The sequence below is a fragment of the Lissotriton helveticus genome, chromosome 12, assembly GCF_964261635.1.
Source record: "Lissotriton helveticus chromosome 12, aLisHel1.1, whole genome shotgun sequence".
In the NCBI taxonomy this organism is placed as follows: Eukaryota; Metazoa; Chordata; class Amphibia; order Caudata; family Salamandridae; genus Lissotriton; species Lissotriton helveticus.
In genome coordinates this window covers 699,886,123-699,907,972 of record NC_136073.1, presented here as the reverse complement: position 1 = coordinate 699,907,972, position 21,850 = coordinate 699,886,123, and the positions used below count along the sequence as shown (strand labels likewise).

The 21,850-nt window shown below is 54.1% G+C and overlaps 1 protein-coding gene across 7 annotated transcripts in view; it reads right to left on the bottom strand.

Moving 5' to 3' along the window:
* Positions 1-21,850, bottom strand: part of CNOT1 (CCR4-NOT transcription complex subunit 1) — a 1,826,813-nt gene that overhangs the window by 493,736 nt on the left and 1,311,227 nt on the right. For all 7 annotated transcript variants that reach the window (XM_078668607.1, XM_078668606.1, XM_078668608.1 and 4 more), the window contains one exon: positions 13,770-13,939. In XM_078668607.1, coding sequence (XP_078524733.1) covers positions 13,770-13,939 — 170 coding nt within the window. The remainder of the gene's footprint in view (positions 1-13,769; positions 13,940-21,850) is intronic.

Here is a 21,850-nt window from a genome sequence, read left to right as displayed (position 1 = left end):
TACAAAATAATCAAGGTAACACACACAGTGTACAGGCAATGCTGGAAAGTAATTATAATACACTTCCTTTGACAGTTATATATATATATATATATACACACATTAAAACATTGTCACTATTGCAGGTATACAAGGATGGACAACGGGGATGCGGGTTGGCATGTGAGGAATCCACAGGCAGATACTGTATCCACCAGAAAAAGCGTTACCGAAGGTAAGTAACTTGTTCTTCTGATGGATACATCTGCCAGTGGATTCCTCACCTTGTGAAAAGATTTCCACAGCAGTCCCACTCCCGGAGGAGGGTGACCACCCTTCTATACCAAGAAGTCCTGAAGGACGGAACGAGCGAAGTGTCCGTCCCTCCTCACCTCTGCCTCAAAACAATAATGCTTTGCGAAAGTGTGAAGGGAGGCCCAAGTTGCCGCCCTGCAAATGTCCTCCTCAGGAACACCTCTAGACAAAGCAGATGTAGATGACTTTGCTCTAGTAGAATGAGCTCTCAAACCTTCTGGAGGTTTCTTACCGGCCAGGGAGTAGCCTATCTTGATACACAAGACAATATATCTAGACAGCGTGCGCTTGTGCACCACTCTGCCTTTCCTGCAGCCAACTAAACCCCTGAAGAGTTGGTCATCAATTCTGAACTCTCTGGTTCTGTCAAGGTAGAAAGCTCACCGCCCTCTTAGGGTCCAGACTGTGAAGCCGCTCCTTCTCCTTGGAAGGGTGAGGGGGAGGATAGAAGGTAGGGAGGGTAATGGACTGCCCCAGATGGAAGGGAGTTACCACCTTAGGCAGAAAAGCAGCCCTGTTCCTGAGTACCATTCTTTCAGCATGAAAAGTCAAGAACGGGGTTTTGAACTTAGAGCTTTTAGCTCACTTACCCTCCTTGCCGAGGTAATGGCAATCAGAAAGACAGTTTTAAAAGATAATAACCTCAAGGGACACCTATGCAAGGGCTCGAAAGGTGAACCCATTAAGAAAGTAAGGACAAGATTCAAGTCCCACTGAGGCACAATAAAAGGAGTGGGAGGAAATGTATTCCTAAGACCCTTTAAGAAGCTTAAAAAAGACTTAAATAAGGACGGCTGGTCCGGCAAGCAAAGGAATGACGACAAAGCCGAAAGATAACCTTACAATCTCCAGGCATGAAGGTGTAAGCTCTGGAGGTGGGGGTGTAGAACCTGCCCCAGCGACTGCGAGAGGAGGTCTGCACTGAGAGGGAGACGGAGCGGAGGGCACGAGGAGAGGTGGAGAAAATCTGTGTACCACACCCTTCTTGGCCAATCCGGGGCGATCAATATGACTTGGGCCCGGTCTTGGCGAATCTTCCTCAGAACCAGAGGAATCAACGGTATGGGAGGAAACGCGTAAAGGAGTTGTGAGTCCCAACTCCACTGAAACGCATCCCCCAAAGCTCCTTGCATCGGATACTGGAGACTGCAGAATGACGGGCAGTGAGCATTCTCGTGAGTGGCGAACAGGTCCACCCGAGGAGTCCCCCACGTCCGAAAGACGTGGCAAACTACCTTCGGATGAAGCCTCCACTCGTGGTCGGCTGAGAACTGCAGACTGAGACTGCCTGCAGTACGTTCAGAACTCCTGCCAGATGATTTGCCTTCAGACAAATCTGATGGTCCTGAACCCAGGACCAGAGACGCAGAGTCTCTCTGCAGAGACAATGCGACCCCACTCCTCCCTGTTTGTTGACATACCACATAGCTGTAGTGTTGTCCGTTAGGACTTGAACTGACTGACTGCGAAGGGAAGGGAGGAAGGCTTTGAGCGCTAAACGTATTGCCCGTAACTCTAGAAGGTTGATGTGAAGCAACCTTTCCTCTGGAGACCAAAGACCCCTGATTCCCAGGTCCCCCAGATGAGCACCCCACCCTAGGGTGGATGCCACCGATGGAGGCAAATGAAAAGGCTCCTTCAGACAGATTGCCTTCCACGCTTCACCAAGATAGATCCACTGCAGATTCTTTGGAAATCCTCACTGACTCCCTGAGATCTCCGTTGTGCCGATACCACTACCTGCGGAGACACCACTGGAGTGCCCTCATGTGCCAGCGTGCATGGTTGACCAATAGAATACAGGAAGCCATCAGACCGAGCAGATGAAGGACCTTCAGGACTGGAACAGCTGCTCCATTGTAAAATAAAGGAATAATTTCCTGTGTGAAGAGAATCCTTTGTGGAGGAGGGAATGCCTGACACACAGTGGTATCCAGTACAGCACCTATGAACAGGTTGCTCTGAGAGGGCACCAGGTGAGACTTGGGCACGTTTATCGAGAAACCCAACCTGTACAACAACTGAGTTGTAATCTGCAGATGATGGAGCACCTTCTTTGGCAAATCTTTGATCAGCCAGTCGTCCAGATAAGGGAATACTGGCCCGACAGGCCCAAGGACTTGGCCGTAGCCCTGGAGTCCTTGAAACGCTCAAGCGCACTGTCTGCCTTGTCGCCAAAGAGGAGACGGCCATCAAACGGAATATCCATGAGGGAATTCTGGACATCAGCCGAAAAGTTGGCGGACCTCAGCCAGGCGTGGTGGCAAACCGCCACCGTCGTGGAAATCGCTCTGCCCAGCGAGTCCGTGGTATCCAGCCCACATCGGATAGAATACCGTGCTACATCTCGCCCTTCCGAAAGGGCTTGAGCGAGTTTTACCCGGGCCTCCTCCGGGCAATTTGGCAGCACGTCCGCGACCGTGTCCCACAGAGAGTGGGTATAACGACTTAAAAGGCAAGCGGTGTTTACCGACCGCAACCCCAAACTAAGTGAGGAGAACACCTTCTTACCTAACTGCTCATACCTTCTGGATTCCCGATCAGGTGGTGCAGTCTGGAATGCGGTCTGGGAGTTAGAAGCCTGGATAACCAGGCTCTCGGGTTGGGTTGGGTGGACAGGAAGCTAGGGAATCCCGGGGCCGGCGCCTGGCCACGTTCCGATCTACAGGGGGACCTGTAGCGGGCCTGGACAAGTGCCCACCAGAACGTCAGTAGGGGCCTTATTAAACGTGGGTAGAGTCTCCGAAGAGTTTGCCTGCGGTTTAAGGACCTCGGTGAGGAGGTTAGTCCTCACGGCCGCGAAGGGGAGCTCAAGACCCAAGGCCTTGGCCGCCCTAGTCAGCACCACGCTGTAAGCAGCGCCCTCCTCCGTAGCCATGGTAAGAGGGGAGACAAAGCCAGTGTCGGGCGAAGTGTCCAAACCACTGGCCTCCCCTTGATCCACTGCCCAGTCCTGAAACGACTGGCACTCTCGTGCCAGAGGGTCCTCAGACCCCTCCCAGTCCCCTTCGCCTCCCATCTCCTGATAGTCGGGTTCAAAGGATGGGGCCGGATCATAGAAGAATCGCTCTTCTCTCGGCTGAGCTTCGATGACAGTGGCCCCGCGACCGGTCCTTCGACCTCCTCCTCGACCTGGACCGTGAACGGCACGGGCCGACTGGCGGAGCTCGATGCGCTTACGGGACAGCTCGCGCCTAGCCTTCGACATCAAGGCCCGGCAGTCGGGGCATGACTTGTCATGGTCGGCCCCAAGGCAATACAGGCACCGGTGGTGGGGGTCGGTAACCGACATTAGTCAGATGCAATCGGCACAGGGCTTGAACTCGGGCATCCCTACCGGCACCGATAGTCTTTACGACTAGAAACAGGAACAAAAAAAAAAAAAGATCGAAAAAGTTAGTCAAAAAGTGACTAAGGAGTTCGGCTTTTTCCGCGCCAGCAAGTGCAGATCCGGAAAAAGCTGAATAACTAACGTCAGCGCGCGAGGACGCCTCTAAGTACTCCGACGACATCATCCCCGCGCCAACGAGGGACACTGAGCCGCAGACGACGCCTACCGACGCGCAGTGGTACTGCTACGCAAAACTTTCCATATCCAGTCGGACGCCTGTTGATATTCTAAGGTAAGGAATCTAACACTAACCTGTTTCTTTCAGATAAGTAGGCTGTATTAACGGACCGCGCAGGTCGGGCCGAGCCGGAGCCGTATCCAAATTCGGATCCCAGGCCAAAACTAAATGGTCTGAGAACCGGGGCGGGATAAATGGCACCCAATGCGGCGCCTGTGGCGGAGGCAGGGGCAGCGCCGGGGCTGGAGCCTGTGGAGCTGCACCTTGTAGCGCCGGGGCAGGAACCAGCAGCTCAGGATCCTGTGGCACTTGGGCTGGCGCCGGTGGTGGAACCGCCGGGCCTACAGGATCTGGAAACAGGACCACGGGCCCGAAGGTGTGCCGACAGGAGGCGGGGCCTAAAGAGGTGGTCCATAGCAGCAAGAAACTCTTGCATCTGTTCAGGAGTCGCCGACAGGCTCGGGTAGGCCGCAGTACTCGGAGGCTCCAGAGGAACCGCCCCTCGTCCGCCTATGGAGAGCGACGGGGGACGTCGGAGAGCGAACACGCTTCTTCGACTTCTTTTTATGGCGTCGCTTACCAGAATCTGAAGGCGAAGACTTAGAGCCCAAAGAGTGACGGCTCTGGTCCCGCGAACGGCCCCTAGACCTGGAGCGGCGATTAGAGGAGTGCCGGACCTCCAGCAACTTCCGGCGCCGCTCCCACAAGGCCTTTGGGGCCATGGCTCGACAGTCTCGGGAGTCATGATCAGTCTCCAGGCAGTAGAGGCACACATCGTGGGGGTCTGCCTCCGACATTACAGCGGCGCGACCCACAAGTCTTAAATTCGGGCATCCCTACGTGCACCAGAAGACAAGAGGAGGAGACAAAAAGTCTCAAAAAAGTAGTCAAAAAATGACTGGGGTACGTGCTCAATCCGGATCTGCGCTTTCGGCGCAGAAAAAGAAAGAACCGTCGTCAGCGTGCATAGGTGGCACCTAAGTAGTCTCCTTGATGTCATCCCGGCGCCAGTGACGGACACGGAGCAGCACGACGCCACCTACCAATGCGCAGGGGTACTGCTCGGCAAAACTTTGCGGATCCAGTCTGACGCCTGGGAAATATTCTAGGGTAAGGATTCTATCACTAACGTGTCTTTCAGATAGGAAAAAACAGGAATCCACGATCTTCTGAGATGTGCTGCTGCCACCACCATCACCTTTGTGAAGACCCGTGGTGCAGTTGTAAGACCGAACGGAAGGACTGCAAACTGGTAGTGCTGAGATCCTTCCCTTAAAACAGAGATAGTTCAGATGAGGCTTCAGGATGGGAATGTGAAAATACGTATCCTGCAATTCGATCAACACCATCCAGTCTTTCTGCTTCAGCACCAGTAGAACCTGAGCCAGGGTCAACATCTTGACCTTCTCCAGCCGGAGGTAAAAGTTCAAGATCCTGAGGTCTAGGGTCAGTCTCAATCGCCTGTCCTTTTTGGGCATCAGGAAATACCGGCAGTAGTATCCCTGACCCCTTTCCTGTTGTGGAACACACTATCACATCGTTCTACAGCAAAAACAGAGCCTCTTGTTGCAGGAGCAACAAATGATCCTTCAAGCATCAGCCTGGTGAGGAGGGTAAGGAGAGGTAAACTTCTATAAAGGAAGGGCATATTCATTTTCCATGCAATACAAAATCCAGAGATCTGATGTAACATATCTCCAATTCCATAGAAAATGGGACACCTGACCTCCCACAGGACAAATAATGCTCTAGGAAGGGGATCTAGAGGCTGCTTACATGCAGTACCAGTTGGGGGAACAAGAAAGGAGGACGGGGAGACTCGCTGACAAGCTGAGCATTGCAGGCGACCTCTACCTTTCCCTCTGTACGATCTATACAGAGGATTCGTCTGTTGCTGCTGCTGGCGGGACCGAAAGGAAGGAGTCTTAATCTTTGGTAACCAAAGCCCCTGGGATTGGACTGAAGACTAAAAGATCTAGCTGTGGCCCTACTATCCTTAAAGTGCAGCAGAGCTGAATCCACTTCAGTACCAAGAGGGGAGAGCCATCAAAAGGCAAGTCCAAAAGGGTGGCCTGCACATCTGAAGAAATACCAGACGACCCCCCCCCCCCTCAGCCGGTCGTGCCTCTTGGTTGCCACTGAGGAACCCATCACTCTACCAACACTGTGTCAAGCCCTGACTGACTTGACAGGCCGCAGCTTGTGTGTCCGATAAGACCTCTGCAAAATGGCCCATAACATCCTTTGGAGGCTTGGGGATCACTTCCTTTGCAGAATCCATGAGTGCATGTATGTAGTGACCTAGCAGACACGGTGCATTTATTTATTTTAAGGCCATACTGCTGAGGAAAACACCATCTTGGCTGATTGTTCAGTCCTCTTGGATCCCCATCTCCAGGCGTGAATGGAAGAGGGCCTGTAGAAAGCTTTGTAGAGCATGACGCCTGAACAACTAAGCTCTCAGGGGATGGATGTGCAGATAAAGTCAGATCCTCAGGCACTACTTTGTACCTTCTAACCACTGATTTTGACACAGCAGGGGCAGTCATAGGCTTCTGTTGTGGGCTCAGCCAAAGGCTCATTAAAGGATTGCAGTGACTCAGTCAAAGAAGTAGAGTGAAGAACCTCATCAGGATGTTTGATTAGATCCCAGCAGTAGGCTGCTACAACTCCAGCAGATCTGCCGCCTTCCTCATGATTGAGTGGTAAGGCGCTACCTCACGCGAAGTAAGAACGTTTGGAGAATGGAGTTCCGACTTTGGAGACGTATCTAAACCACGTGCCTCCTGCAGTCCCTCAAACTCTTGCATGGGATCAACATTCTTCACTTCTTCAGCCTACGGGCCTCCTTTCTAGATATCACCTTCGGTATTGGGGTCAACGACTTTGGGGCCGGTATCAATGGAGGATCCAAAGGGACAACTAAAGGCCCCAGGCAAGGCAGAGACTGCGCTGGCGAAAACTACATTCTTCCCTCCAGGGGCTGCACCAGCGTACAATACCTCTGCGTCGGGACAGGCCAATTTCCCAGGGTCATCAGAATGAACAGCATAAAAGGTGCCTTGGCATAATGAGGTGGCAAGGCCAAGTTGAAAGAGCTGCCCCATGCGTCCAAAAGACGGACCATTACGGTTAGCCTCTCTGGTAAACATGACAAACCTCTCATTTAAGAAATGAGAAGGACCCTTACCTGGAGCTGGAACGGCTCCAGGAGGCTGTAAGACTGGCTCTGGCGCCAGTGACAGTGGTCGTAGGCAATGTTCCCTGGGCAAAGAACTTCTCGGAGCCAGAGTAATCTAAGGATAAGGAGAGGGTGATACTTCATCCTTCCTGTGATGCCGAAGTACCGGAGACTTATCCTTGGACGCGCAACACCTAGACCTGTGACGCCGGTTTATCTTGTGCTTCCTCAACGACTTAGAAGTGTGCAGAGACAGCGACTTAGATCTTGTCCTTCTTCGGACCCTCTTCTGATTCTTCACTCTGGCCATGAAGAACAAGTTACTTACCTTCGGTAACGATATATCTGTAAGAAACAGTAGTTAGTATTAGATTCCTTACCTTAGAATAACCCCAGGCGTCAGTCTGGATCCGGAAACTTTTGCGTAGCAGTACCCCTGCGCGTCGGTAGGCGTCGTCTGCAGGCGTCCCCTGCGGCTCGGCGTCGTGCGCCGTGATGACGTCGCTGGAGTATATAGACGCCGCCTCCGCGCGCAGACGTCAGTTCTTTGCACACAGCTTTTCCGCGCCAGAACACGCAGAGCCATGTGAGAACTAACACTGGTGCCATTTGAAACTAGGGCCCTGAAAGGGATGTCCTTAACCCTAGGTATCAGTTCGCAGAACGGGGAGGATGGGCGGGGCGGTAAGGAATCTAATACTAACTACTGTTTCTTACAGATATATCGTTACCGAAGGTAAGTAACTTGTTCATCTGAAAGAAACAGGTTAGTATTAGATTCCTTACCTTAGAATAGATACCCCAGCAATACCAACCCCGGAGGTGGGTCTGCGAACCAATACAACCTACACCAGAAAGTCCTGGAGGACCGAACGGCCAAAGAAGCCGTCCCTCCGGACTTGACTGTCCAGGCAGTAGTGCCTCGCAAAGGTGTGCAGCGAGGCCCACGTAGCCGCCTGGCAAATGTCCTGCAAGGGGACTCCCCGGCCCAGGGCAGTAGAAGCCGCCGTAGCCCGAGTGGAATGGGCCCTCAGCCCAACAGGAGGCTCCTTCCGAGCCAAAGAGTAGCATGCTTTGATGCACAGGACGACCCACCGAGAGATGGTTCGTTTCTGTAACGCCCTTCCCTTCTTCTCACCCACGTAGCCAACAAACAGTTGGTCATCCACCCGGAACTGGCGTGTGCGATCCATGTAAAATGAGAGCGCACGTTTTGGGTCCAGACGATGGAGCCGCTCTTCATCCTTTGAAGGATGCGGAGGCGGGAAGAAGGAGGGCAAGGTGATGGACTGCCCAATGTGAAATGCAGAGACTACCTTGGGCAGGAAAGAAGGTCTAGTCCGAAGAACCACCTTGTCAGGATGAACAGACAGGAAAGGAGGTTTAACAGAAAGAGCCTGGAGCTCACTCACTCTCCTGGCAGAGGTGATGGCAACCAGGAAGGCCGTCTTTAAAGTGAGAAGACGGAGAGGACAGGAATGAAGGGGCTCAAAGGGAGCACACATCAGGAATGTCAGAACCAGGTTCAAGTCCCACTGAGGCATCACGAACGGAGCAGGTGGATACATGTGCGTGATGCCCTTTAAGAATCTTAACACAACAGGGGACTTGAATAAAGATGGCTGATCAGGTAGCCTCAAGAAGGCGGAAAGGGCAGAAAGATAGCCCTTGATAGTGCCCAGAGCAGAGCCCTGCTGGGCAAGGGAAAGAAGGAAGAGGAGAACCTCAGACAGAGGGGCAGAAAGGGGATCCACAGCCTTTGCTGTGCACCATGCCACAAATCTGTTCCACCGGCAGGCGTATACCGACTTTGTGGAGGGACGCCTGGCTGCCAGAATTACATCACAGACTTCAGGAGGCAAGTCAAATGGCCTCAACTGTCGCCGCTCAATCTCCAAGCATGGAGGTGGAGACTGGACAGGTTCGGGTGGAGGACCGTCCCCTGCTGCTGCGACAGAAGTTCCTCCTGAAGGGGCAGGCGGATCGAGGGACCGACTTTCATGCTGAGTAGCTCGGGATACCAGTATCTTCGAGCCCAGTCCGGAGCCACAAGGATAACTTGGGCCCGGTCGCGCCTGATCTTCTTCAGCACTCTGGGCAGAAGTGGTATAGGCGGAAAGGCGTACAACAGACCGCAACTCCACTCGCGCCGAAAGGCGTCGCCGAGCGAGTGCCGTCTTGGAAACTCCAACGCGCAGAACTGATGACATTGCGCGTTCTCTTCTGTGGCGAATAGATCTAACCAAGGCTCTCCCCATTGCTGAAAGAGGCCTCTCGCCACGTCCGAGTGCAGACGCCATTCGTGATCCACCGAGCACCGACGGCTGAGTTCGTCCGCCCTGGCGTTCAGAGAACCTGCCAGGTGTTGAACCGTCAGAGTCACGCCCTGACGTTCCAGCCATTGCCAGAGACGCAGAGCCTCCTGGCAAAGGGTCCACGACCCCACACCGCCCTGTTTGTTGCAGTACCACATGGCGGTGGTGTTTTCCGTGAACACCTGCACTACACTCCCGTTGACAAAGGGGAGGAATGCCTTCAGTGCTAGGCGAATCGCCCGCAGCTCCAACATGTTGATATGGAGCCGGGACTCCGCCGGAGACCAGATGCCTCTGATCTCTGCCTCTCCCAAGTGGCCTCCCCAGCCCTGGAGGGACGCGTCCGTCACAACCACGTGCTCCGGTTGGGGAAGGGAGAGGGATCTGCCTCTGACCCAATCGCGGTCCGTAAGCCACCACTGCAACTGTCTCGCAGTGCCCTCCGAGATCAGGACATGGTCGGACAGGTTGCCCTGATGCTGGGCCCACTGAAACTTCAGGTCCCACTGCAGAGCCCGCATCCGCCATCTGGCGTGATGCACCAGAAGGATGCAGGAGGCCATCAGCCCCAGAAGCCGCAGCGTCAACCTGACCGAAACCCGGGATAACGGCTGAAAGATGGGAATCAGAGCCTGAATATCCCGGACCCGCCGTTCCGGAGGATAAACCCGAAACTGCGCCGAGTCGAGAACCGCTCCGATGAAAAGGAGCTTTTGAGAGGGACACAGGTGTGATTTCGGCACGTTGATGGAAAACCCCAGCTCGTGCAGGAGGTCTGCCGTCATCTGGAGGTGGTGGACGACTGTCTGGGGCGAGCCCGCCTTCAACAACCAGTCGTCGAGGTAGGGGAAGACTGAAACCCCTAACCGGCGCAGATGAGCTGCGACCACCGCCATCACTTTCGTGAACACCCGTGGGGCGCTGGTAAGGCCGAATGGGAGCACGATAAACTGAAAGTGCTCGTGGCCTACCGTGAACCGCAGGTAACGCCGGTGGGCCGGCAGGACGGGGATGTGAAAATACGCATCCTGCAAGTCCAACGCTACCATCCAGTCTTGTGGGTCTAGAGCAGCCAAGACCTGAGCCAAAGTCAACATCTTGAACTTCTCCTTCCGGAGGAAGCCGTTGACGTTCCGTAGGTCCAAGATAGGACGCAGGCCTCCTTTGTCCTTCTTGGGCACCAGAAAGTAGTGGGAGTAGCAACCACACCCTACTTCTGGCCCAGGAACGCGCTCGATGGCCCCCTTGGCCAAGAGGGCCGTAACTTCCTCCTGCAGAAGTGTCAAGTGGTCCCCCGACACACGGTGGTTCTGCGGTGGCATGGCTGGAGGAGTGGACTCGAAGGGGAGGGAGTAGCCCCTTCGGACGAGCTGCAGCACCCACCTGTCCGATGTAATCGCGCGCCAGCGGGAGTGGTGATGGCGAACCCTGCCACCCACTGGCGTCACGTGAGCCCGAAAGCTCGGACTAGGAAGACTTGGAGGCTGCAGCGGGGGGAGGTGTGGACTGACCTCGCCGCTGCCCTCTACCGCCACCACGGCGGAATCCACGGCCGCCACCGCGCTGGGGAGCGTTCTGCGGCGCGTGGCTGGCAGCACGTGTGGGACCGCCCCTTCCTTGGCCACGAAAGGGGCGAAACGAACCCGTCTGCTGGCGCTGGGTCGAAAGACCCAAGGACTTGGCCGTGACCCTGGAGTCCTTGAAGCGCTCCAGCGCGTGGTCCGCCTTGTCACCAAACAGGCGACTGCCATCAAATGGCATGTCCATGAGGGCATTCTGGACGTCCGGTGAGAAGTTGGCAGATCTCAGCCAAGCATGGCGCCGAATCGCCACAGTCGTGGACATAGCCCGTCCCAGCGAGTCGGTCGTGTCAAGACCACACCGGATCGAGTACCTCGCCGCATCCCGGCCCTCAACCAAGGCCTGGTTGAGCTTGTCCCGCACTTCCTGCGGGCATTGCGGCAAACACTCCGCGACCGTATCCCACAGGGAGTGGGTGTAGCGGCCCCAGAGGCATGCGGTATTACAAGACCGCAGTCCAGCGCTCAAAGAGGAAAAGACCTTCTTCCCAAATTGGTCATACCGCTTTGATTCCCGATCGGGCGGGGCCGATGGAAATGCGGACTGCGAAGTGGAGGCCTGGATCACCAGACTCTCCGGGGAGGGATGGGTGGAGGGGAGGGATGGGTGGAGAGGAAGGCAGGGTCGTCCGAACACGGACGGTGACGCCTGGCAACGTTCCGGTCAACCGGTGCACCGGAAGCGGGCCTAGACCAGGTGCCCAAAAGGACATCCGTCAGAGCCTCATTAAACGGCAGCAGAGGCTCCTGAGGGCATGACTGCGGTTTAAACACTTCGGTCAGAATGTTTGGTTTGACCTTAGCGACGGGGAGCTCAAGGCCCAAGGTCTTGGCAGCCCTCAGCAGGACCACCGAATAGGCAGCCCCCGCCTCAGACGCCACAGGGGTCGGCGAGACAAACCCAGTGTTGGGCGACTCGTCCAGACCACTGGCATCACCCAAGTCACCTACCCAGTCCACATCATACTGGCAGGCACGGGATAAAGGGTCCTCAGACCCTCCCAACCCTCTCCATACTCGTCCTCATCGCCGTAGTCTGGGTCGACGATATAGACTTCGGGGTCAATGGGCCCCATCGGCGCCGGATCCGGCGTCGGACGACGCCGGTCCGACTCCGCGTCAGGAGTCAGAGGGGGAATGGGGGTGGCGCCGCGCGGCGCCGGGGACCCGACGCCGGCCGGAACCGACGGCGGAGTCACTGCGCCGCGCGGAGGCGGTACCACGGGTTGGCCCAAAGGAACCGACGCCGGAGAGGCCGGCGACGAACCTGAGGGGCCCAGCGGCGCCGGGGCCGGAGCCACCGGCGGCGTCGAGGCAGGAGCACCCGAACCGCTCGGGCCCCCAGACGGGACCGACGGGCCCGCAGGCGCCGTAGGCCCCGCCGGAGGAGACCTCGCCCTCATAGCCATGAGGAACTCCTCAATCTCCTCGCGCGACGCGCCTTCCCCAGGGACCGACGGGTATGGGGTAGACGGCGCCGACGACCCACGCGGGGCCGCGGCCACCCGAGCCCCCGGCCGCATCACGCGGGCGTCGGGGGGAGTCGGGGGTGCGATGACGACGCCCCGACCTCTTGTGATGCTTACCTGACGAACCGGAGGAATGGTGGCGACTCCCGGAGCGCTCATGGCGGCTCCGCGATCGTTCCCTCGACCGCTCCCTCGACCTCCGACCGGACCGGGACCGCTCTCGACGCGGGGCCGACACTCGGAGCTCGAGAAGCTTGCGGGACCGCTCCCGCCTAGCTTTACCAGTCAAGGCCCGACAGTCGACGCAGGACTCCACGTCGTGGTCCGCGCCCAGACACCGGAGGCAGAGTCGATGGTGGTCGGTGACCGACATCATGCGGTCGCACTCGTCGCAACTCTTAAACCCAGGCATCCTACCGGCACCGTAGAAAGATTTAAAGTTAACAAACACTTGGTCAAAAGACCGGAGTACTGCTCTTCGGATCTGCACTAACTGGCGCGGAAAAAAGAAGAACTGACGTCAGCGCGCGGAGGCGGCGTCTATATACTCCAGCGACGTCATCACGGCGCACGACGCCGACGACGCGGAGCCGCAGGGGACGCCTGCAGACGACGCCTACCGACGCGCAGGGGTACTGCTACGCAAAAGTTTCCGGATCCAGACTGACGCCTGGGGTTATTCTAAGGTAAGGAATCTAATACTAACCTGTTTCTTTCAGATCTTGGCCTCCCTCTCCTTGAGGGCCTTTGGATTCATGCAACAGCACGACAAACATACCTCAACGTCGTGATCCGACGAAAGGCACCAAAGACAATCCATCATGGTGGTCTGTGATCGACATATGACCCTGCATTCCCGACAAGGCTTGAAAACAAATTTCTTCTGAGCAGCCATTGCAATGCTACAATTTCAGGAGAACCTGTAACAATGAACACTCAGAAATAGAGAGCCCTGGAAAAACAGCTGCACATTGATGAAGCAGAAAAAAAAGAGGGGAACAGAAGTCAGCACATCGACGAAGTCTACTTATGGCATTTAGGACGTTGCGTGGGTTCACGAGCTGAGCCGTTCCATTGGAACATCCTCAATGACTTGAGAGCTATGGAGAAAAGTTTCCGTGGAATGCTGCGCATGGGGGTAATTCAAAAGATGAGGAAACTCAGGCAGATGTATCCTTCAGAAATGAATATTTGTCTATAGTAGGAATCCTGATATCAGATGAAGTGCTTATCCTTTCCTAGTGCTTTCACAATAAGTTTAAGAAATTCACAAGAAAATGAAAAATACAATTATAAATATGACTATGTCCTTCAAGCCATGCATGCACCCACACACAAAAAATTGCAAATTGCAAACCCACCCTTCAGGAGCGTTGACTCTGGAATGTGCGTTGATCCTCATTAAGGTTTCAATGGTGTGAAAGAGATCAGCTTCAGTGACATGGCCAACGCTTCTCTCGTCTACCAATAGTAGCTTTACCAGCTGCATGGCAAAAGCCACAGCCATGTAATTCAAGCCATTCTCCATGGACTAGAGACAAAAAATAAGAACCAGTAAGTTTAGAAAATCTTGCAATTCAATGTTGTCATACAATTCCATCAGTAAGCCAATATGTAAAATAGGAACACCATCCTCAACATGAACACAGTTTCACTTTCCATGTGTGATTTCAGTCAAATGGGTAGGATTATGTTACTTACCCAGTAAGCATCTGTTCTTGGAATGTAGATCTGTAGATTCACATGTTTTGCATACTCCGGCCATCTAGTGTAAGGTCCAGATGTTTGCAAGTTCTCAGAATAAGTCTTTCCAGTCACAAGGTAAGACTCCTCCTTGTTTAGGTGATAGTGCGCATGGGCATCAACTCCATTGTTAGATTGATTTCCCGCAAGAGGATGAGAATGGAGTGAGAGAGTGTAGTAAAGAGATGTCCATGCATATGTAATGTAAATGAGAACTGCAACAACTACATGTGTCCGGGAGGAGGGAGGGTGCATGTGAATCTACAGCTCTACATGCAACAGATGCTTACTGGGCAAGTAACAATCCGTTTGAGACATGTGTGCTGTACATAGACATGCTTTGCATAGACTATATAGTAGAATTTTTCAAAAGCAGCTGCCAGCCAATAGATGTTGCAGTCTAAAAAAGTGTCTGCTTGTCCATTATTGGCTTGTTGGTGTGCTAACATCCACAATCGTGTTTAGTAAATATGTGTGGTGTGGACCATGTTGCTGCCTTAGAGATATCAGCAATGGGAATGTTACCTAAAGGGGACGTGACTTGTGTTTGGGGATAGGGGGCCTCCAGTTGGTGGCTGCTGGCAAGCAGGCCACTGGGTTGTGGAACAAAGCTTCTAGGGTTTAGGTCAGGGCAAATGGGGAAACAAAGTAGCACAAAAGGTGCACCCTAAGCGGCACTGAGGCGGCCGGGTGCAGAGTGCTGTTTCGACGTGGGCGCCCTGTTTCCAATGGAGAACCTTCAGTTTGCAAAACCACTGCAGCCAGGTAGACTAAGAACTTCTGGGTGCGACCACCACTTCGAGATGTAAGTTGGGAAGTTAAGGGTTGGCTAGGCACTGTTTGTAGGAAGGTAGATCCCTGACTATGGTTGCCCCCAACTTTTTGCCTGGTGTTTTGCTGGTTTTCTGACTTAGTTGACCTGGGGCCCTGCTATTCAGGACCCCAGGCCTACTGCTCTCTCTGTAAAATGGATTCCATGTACCTTAGGTACATATCTAATTGGATACTGAGTCACCTTATCAGTCCCTGTACAGTGTACCTTAGGTACCCAGGGCATAGGTGTGCCCAGGGCCTACCAGGGGCTGCAGCATGTATTATGCCACCCCTGGCTGGCCATCCAAATCTTACACAACTGGCTGCACGACAGCTGGGGCAAGGTGGTGTAATCACCCTTTGCTTTAGATACAGTATTCCTATATCTAACCCTAAAATGGACACATGTATTCCTATCAGTCACTCCTATGGCAGGCCTTAACAATCCTGAAGGCAGAGTGCTTGGAATCATGTGAGATGGTGCTCTGGCATGAGCTGAGCCCGTTTGCAGCTTGCGGAACCAAGTCCTAATAGCTGTTCCATGATAACGCATACCATATACTCTTAAGTGCATTATAATCCTCACGGTTATATGCCAACTCTGGTATCGCTTTATCAAAACATGTCGAGTAAGGTGTCCTACGAATTGGAATACTAACCCCTCGCCAATTCTGGCGACGGGGTTAGCATTCCACCCTTCTAGAGGGACACGACATGTATGTAACCTGTAACCCCGGTTAAAGTCAGACATAGCCTCAGCTCCACAAGATGGATGCTGCCACCGAGACACAAGTCTGCCCTCCTGCTGCTGGGAGTCCTCCTAGCACAGGAGGCAAGGACAAAGGGTTTCCTGCCAGGGGCGGTGCCAGCACCGTCCCAGACAGGATTTTGTGTATTCTAGGTAGGCAGGGCTTTAGAGGAAGGTGACTGCAAGTGGCACCCCGGTGCTCACTGTGCATAGGCCGGCTTGAACCAGTTCCAGGGGCAATCCAGCCCCTGACCTGGGGAAAGCCCGCCAAAGGAGAGGGGTGTAACCACCCCCCTCCTAGTCCCACCCATAGGGCAGGACTTAGTCGCGTGCCAGCCCCTTTTTGCAGATTAAAGGTAGGAACTGGCCCCCTTCCAAATTAGATCATCTTTGAATCCTGAACCAACTTTCCACGAAAGGAACTCAAGACTTCTTCCCAAGATTCTCCCTTGTGACTAAGGAGTAGTCACCCTGCAGCAGCAGGCACCAACCAAGCATCGCGGTTTGTTGCTAGTCTCTCCTCCGGATCAAGACTGCTCCAGCACGACGAGAACTGGCTTCCCTGGCACCTCTGACCTCAACCTACATCATCAGCCCAGCTGTGATCCGTGGGTGCGACGAGACCTCGAGGGACCGGCCATCTTCAGAACTGCACGACGCTTGTCCAGCACGACCACCGAGTGACCCTCGACCGAGTGCTTTGGGGTAAGAGAAGCCCCGACCCTGAGCAGCTCCAGCACCGAAGTTCAGCCCCCCTGCATCCACGAGATCTGCGTGGGGCCCTTCTGCTCTTTGCTGCTCACCGCGTTGTCCAGGTCGCTTGCCCGTTGGCTAGTGGCCCTCTCACGAAGCTCCACGACGACAACCACTGCTGGTCTGGTTGCTCCAGACTAGCCCTTGCTCCCCTCCAAAAGAGGAGCACCCTGGACCCTCCTGGTCCACTCAAGACGCCATTTTAGGTCTACCGCGTGGGCCTTGCATTTGCCAAGACTTGTTGCCCAATCCTGGGTCCAGCGACGTCGACAGCAAGTACCTTCGTGGGACAGCTCGCACCTCCATCCTGGTCGCCGACAACGCCTCCTGGTCCGAGAGACTGCAGAGCCCAGCAGCGCCCACTCACCTGGCTGATGTGACTTCGTCCGGTGCCATCCTGGTGCCCACTCAAATCACTGGCTAGTGATTCAGAACTTGGTCCCCTCTGCTTACAGGTTTCTTCTTCCCTGATCCAGGCTTGGATCACCACGAACTCCTTCACTGGCCGCCTGCCAGCAACTTCTTTCTTCAGGCTCCTGGATCTTCAACGAGGGTTTCCGACGCAACTTGAACCCTATGCAGCCGCAGCCCCTGGGCTAGGTAACCTGAGTACTCCGGTGCTCCAGCATAGTCCAACACCCTAAGTGTTCGGATCCACTCTTGTTTTCGACCCACCTAGTCGGGTTCGCCCGAGAACAGTAACTTTGTCTTTGCTAGCCTCCATAGACTTTTTCCCGCCTTACGCGTGAGAGTTCCCACTCTGCACACGACGTCCACAGGCCTCCTGCTACTAATCTAAGATTTAGTATTGTAGGCCTAGCGTTTCTAAAGTCTATGAGAATAGTTACTTACCTGCTAGTAATTCGCATTCCACTTTTGTGATATATGGTTTTTCGTGCCCCTCGGGCATTTGTCTAAATTGTGCAACTTAAAGTATTTTCGTAAGAGTTTTGTTGTGTGCTTAGCTCCCTGACTCATAAAGAGTTCAGGGTAGACTTGTTATAAATAAATATCTGTTTATTTTCATAACAACTTGTGTGGTGTCCTTTCACTTGGTGTTCAAGGGGTAATGTGATGGTAAAACAGCTGGCTTAACACGCCCTCTAGAGTCTTAGCCTTAGACTGCTCGTATCCATGCTACTAGGATAGCTGGTCTATCAGGTTGACTTACAACCAATCATCAATAAGGGTTGTTTGGACTGATACATAGTGTTCACTAGAATAGTGAGCACTGCATATCAGGCCAACTTCTCACACTGTTGGTTTGGGCACACAAGGCCATCGGGCGTCCAGTGCAGGGGTGCCTTTTGGGGTTGGATCATCTTACCAGCTCCTGGTCGCGGTTAGGAGGGCATTCTGGATTTAGGAGGCAGGTGTCAGCTGCAGGCAGGTCAGGGGTCGCTGGATCTCGGTTCAGGATCGTCGGGGTGACCTCCTTGTGGTGTTTTTCACTCAAGCTTGGGCTGGGTTTGGTGGATGCAGAGTGAGCTGGATTCGCAGTTTTCGGCTGCTGCCAGAGGTTGCAGTTGAACAAATCCTGTGTTCACAGGAGAAGCAGTCTTGGGAAGGTAGGCAGGTCCTACAGGGTTTTCGAGGTTGCTGGCTGCAGGACACACCAGGATTTCACAGGAGCAGTTTTGAGCAGAGCCAGGCCTGTAGGGCTGGGGCCAGGTCTGTGGGCATCTTCCTCTTGTTAGCTGGCTGCACAGCTGTTCGGTCCTCCTTTTCTTCTGGTTGTTTCCGGATCTGAGGAAGCAAAGTTCGGGGTGCTCCCTAAATATTAGATTTAGGGGCGTTACAGGTAGGAAAAGGGCAGGGACCAATGGGTCCCTTCCCTTGGTTGGGTGAACCCTTTATCGTGCCACCCTCCAGTGGGAGGGGGGGAAGGAGCCTGTCCCCGGTTGGTTGGATCCCCCTATCCTCAAGATGGCAGGGACTCAGTTGCGCTTCAACTCCCCTACCCCACCTGAGCGGTGGAGTTGGCAGAGGTGGGTGTAGGAGAGTAGGGTCTGCAATCCTATGATCACCCAGATTTTTGCTTTTTGCTTCACTGGTTTACGACTTTCCCTGGCTGTGGGCCTGCTAATCAGACCCACAGCCTAGCTGTTCTCTCTATTCCAAATTGTACCCAGGTACTGAATTGGCACTGGGCCCTCTCCAAGTCCCTGTACCCAGGGCAGAGGTGCACCCAGAAGTCTCCCAGGGGCTGCAGCATGTATTATGCCACCCCTGGGCTGACTAACTAAACAGACACAACTGGCTGCTTGACAGCTGGGAGCAAGGTGGTGTAATCACCCCTTGCTTTAGATATAGTATACCTATATCTAAAACCTAGAATGAGCACACAGATCTATCAGTCACTCCTATGGCAGGCCTTAACAATCCTGAAGGCAGAGTGCTTGGAATCGTGTGAGATGGTGCTCTGGCATGAGCTGAGCCTGTCTGCGGCTTTCGGGATCTATCCCTTAGCCGTTTAAATGATAGCGTCAGACCAAATACTCTTAAGTGCCTTATAATCCTCGCGGTTATGGTAACTTTGGTCTGACATTATCTAAACATGTCGTGTAAGGTGTCATACGCTTTGGAATACTACCCCCTCGCCAGTTCTGGCGACGGGGGTAGCATTCCACCCCTCTAGAGGGAGAAGACATGTTGGTAGCTGTAACCCCGGTTAAAGTTAAACACAGCCTCAGCTCCACAAAATGGATGCTGCCACCGAGACACCAGTCAGCCCTCCTGCTGCTGGGAGTCCTTCCAGCAAACGGAGGCCTGGACAAAGGGTTTCCTGTCGGGGGCGGTGCTAGCACTATCCCAGACAGGATTTTGTGTATCCCAGGTAGGCAGGGCTGAAAGGAAGGTGACTGCAAGTGGCACCCCGGTGCTCACTGTGCATATGCCGGCTCAAACCAATTCCTGGGTGTAGGAAGGTAGATCCCTGACAATGGTTGCCCCCAACTTTTTGCCTGGTGTTTTGCTGGTTTTCTGACTTAGTTGACCTGGGGCCCTGCTAATCAGGACCCCAGGCCTACTGCTCTCTCTGTAAAATGGATTCCATGTACCTTAGGTACATATCTAAATTGGATACTGAGTCACCTTATCAGTCCCTGTACAGTGTACCTTAGGTACCCAGGGCATAGGTGTACCCAGGGCCTACCAGGGGCTGCAGCATGTATTATGCCACCCCTGGCTGGCCATCCAAAACTGACAACTGGCTGCACGACAGCTGGGGCAAGGTGGTGTAATCACCCTTTGCTTTAGATATAGTATACCTATATCTAACCCTAAAATGGGCACACAGATCTCCTATCAGTCACTCCTATGGCAGGCCTTGACAATCCTGAAGGCAGAGTGCTTGGAATCGTGTGAGATGGTGCCCTGGCATGAGCTGAGCCTGTCTGCGGCTTTCGGGATCCATCCCTTAGCCGTTTCCATGATATCGCATACCATATACTCTTAAGTGCATTATAATCCTCGCGGTTATATGCCAACTCTGGTATCGCTTTATCAGAACATGTCGAGTAAGGTGTCATACGAATTGGAATACTAACCCCTCGCCAATTCTGGCGACGGGGTTAGCATTCCACCCTTCTAGAGGGACACGACATGTATGTAACCTGTAACCCCGGTTAAAGTCAGACATAGCCTCAGCTCCACAAAATGGATGCTGCCACCGAGACACAAGTCTGCCCTCCTGCTGCTGGGAGTCCTCCCAGAGCAGGAGGCAAGGACAAAGGGTTTCCTGCCAGGGGCGGTGCCAGCACCGTCCCAGACAGGATTTTGTGTATCCTAGGTAGGCAGGGCTTCAGAGGAAGGTGACTGCAAGTGGCACCCCGGTGCTCACTATGCATAGGCCGGCTTGAACCAGTTCCAGGGACACTCCAGACCCTGAGCTGGGGAAAAGCCCGCCAAGGAAGTGGGTGTAACCACCCCCCTCCTGGTCCCACCCATAGGGCAGGACTTAGTCGCGTGCCAGCCCCCTTTTCCCAGATAAAGGTAGGAACAGGCCCCCTTCCAGATTGGATCATCTTTGGAATCAAGACACGACTTTCTACGAAAGGACTTCAAGATTTCCTTCTTCAAGATTCTCCCTTGTGGCTAAGGAGTAGTCACCCTGCATCCGCAGGCACCATCGCAAGAACACTGCGGTCTGCTGTAAGTCCTTCCTCCGGAATCCGACTGCCCAGCTCGACAAGACCCGGCTTCCCTGGCACCTCCGACCTCTACTCACCTCTACAGCCAAGCTGAGAACCGTGAGTGCGACAAGACCTCAAGGGACCGACTATTGCCAAGACTGCACGACTTCTGCACAGCAAGCCCGCCGAGTAATTTCCTGGCGAGTGCTTTGGGGTCCGAGAAGCCCCGACCCTGAGCAGCTCCAGCACCGAAGAGCAGCCCCCCAGCATCTCCACGATCGGCGTGGGGCCCTTCTGCTTTTTGCTGCTCACCGCGTTGTTTGGCTACTAGCCCGCTGGCTTGTGGCCTTCTGAACGACGCCCGACATCACTGCTGCTAGTCTGGTTGCTCCAGACTGGCTCTTGCTCCCTTCCAGAAGAGGAGCACCCCGGACCCTCCTGGTCCACTCAAGACGCCATTTTTAGTCCACCGCGTGGGCTTGAATTAGCCAAGGCTTTGTTGCCCAATCCTGGGTTCTTCGACGCCGACAGCTTCATCCATCGTGGGACAGCTCGCCTCTCCATCCTGGTCGCCGACAACGCCTCCTGGTCCGTGAGATCTGCAGAGCCAGCGTCGCCCACTCACCTAGTCGAGGTGACTACCATCCGGTGCCCTCCTGGTGCCCACTGACTACTGGCTAGTAGTCACGAACTTGGTCCCCTCTGCTTTCAGGTGTCATCCATCTTCCAGATCCAGGCTTGGATCAACTCGAACTATCTTCACTGGTCGCCTGCCAGCATCTTTCTTCCAGGCTCCTGGTCCGGCAACGAGGATTCCCGACGTCTTTTGAGACCTATGCAGCTGCAGCCCCTGGGCTAGGTAACTTCGGCATTTCGGTGCCCCAGCATAGCCTCACTATCCAAGGGTCAGGATCCACTATCGTTTTCTCCCTACCAGGTCGGGTTCGCCCGTGAACACTAACTTTAGCGTTACTAGCTTCCATAGACTTTGTCCCGCATCCCGCGTGAGAGTGCACACTCTGCACCCGAGTCCCCTAGGCCTCCTAGTAGTAATTTAACGATTCCATAGTCAAGTCCTAGCGATTCCAAAGCCTATTAGTACTGTACTTACCTGCTAGTAATTACGCATTCCACTTTTAGAGTATATTGTTTTTCGTGCCCCTCGGGCATTTGTGTATACTGTGCTAACTTAAGTATTTTCGTAAGAGTTTTGTTGTGTGCCTAGCACCCTGTCCTCATAAAGAGTACAGGG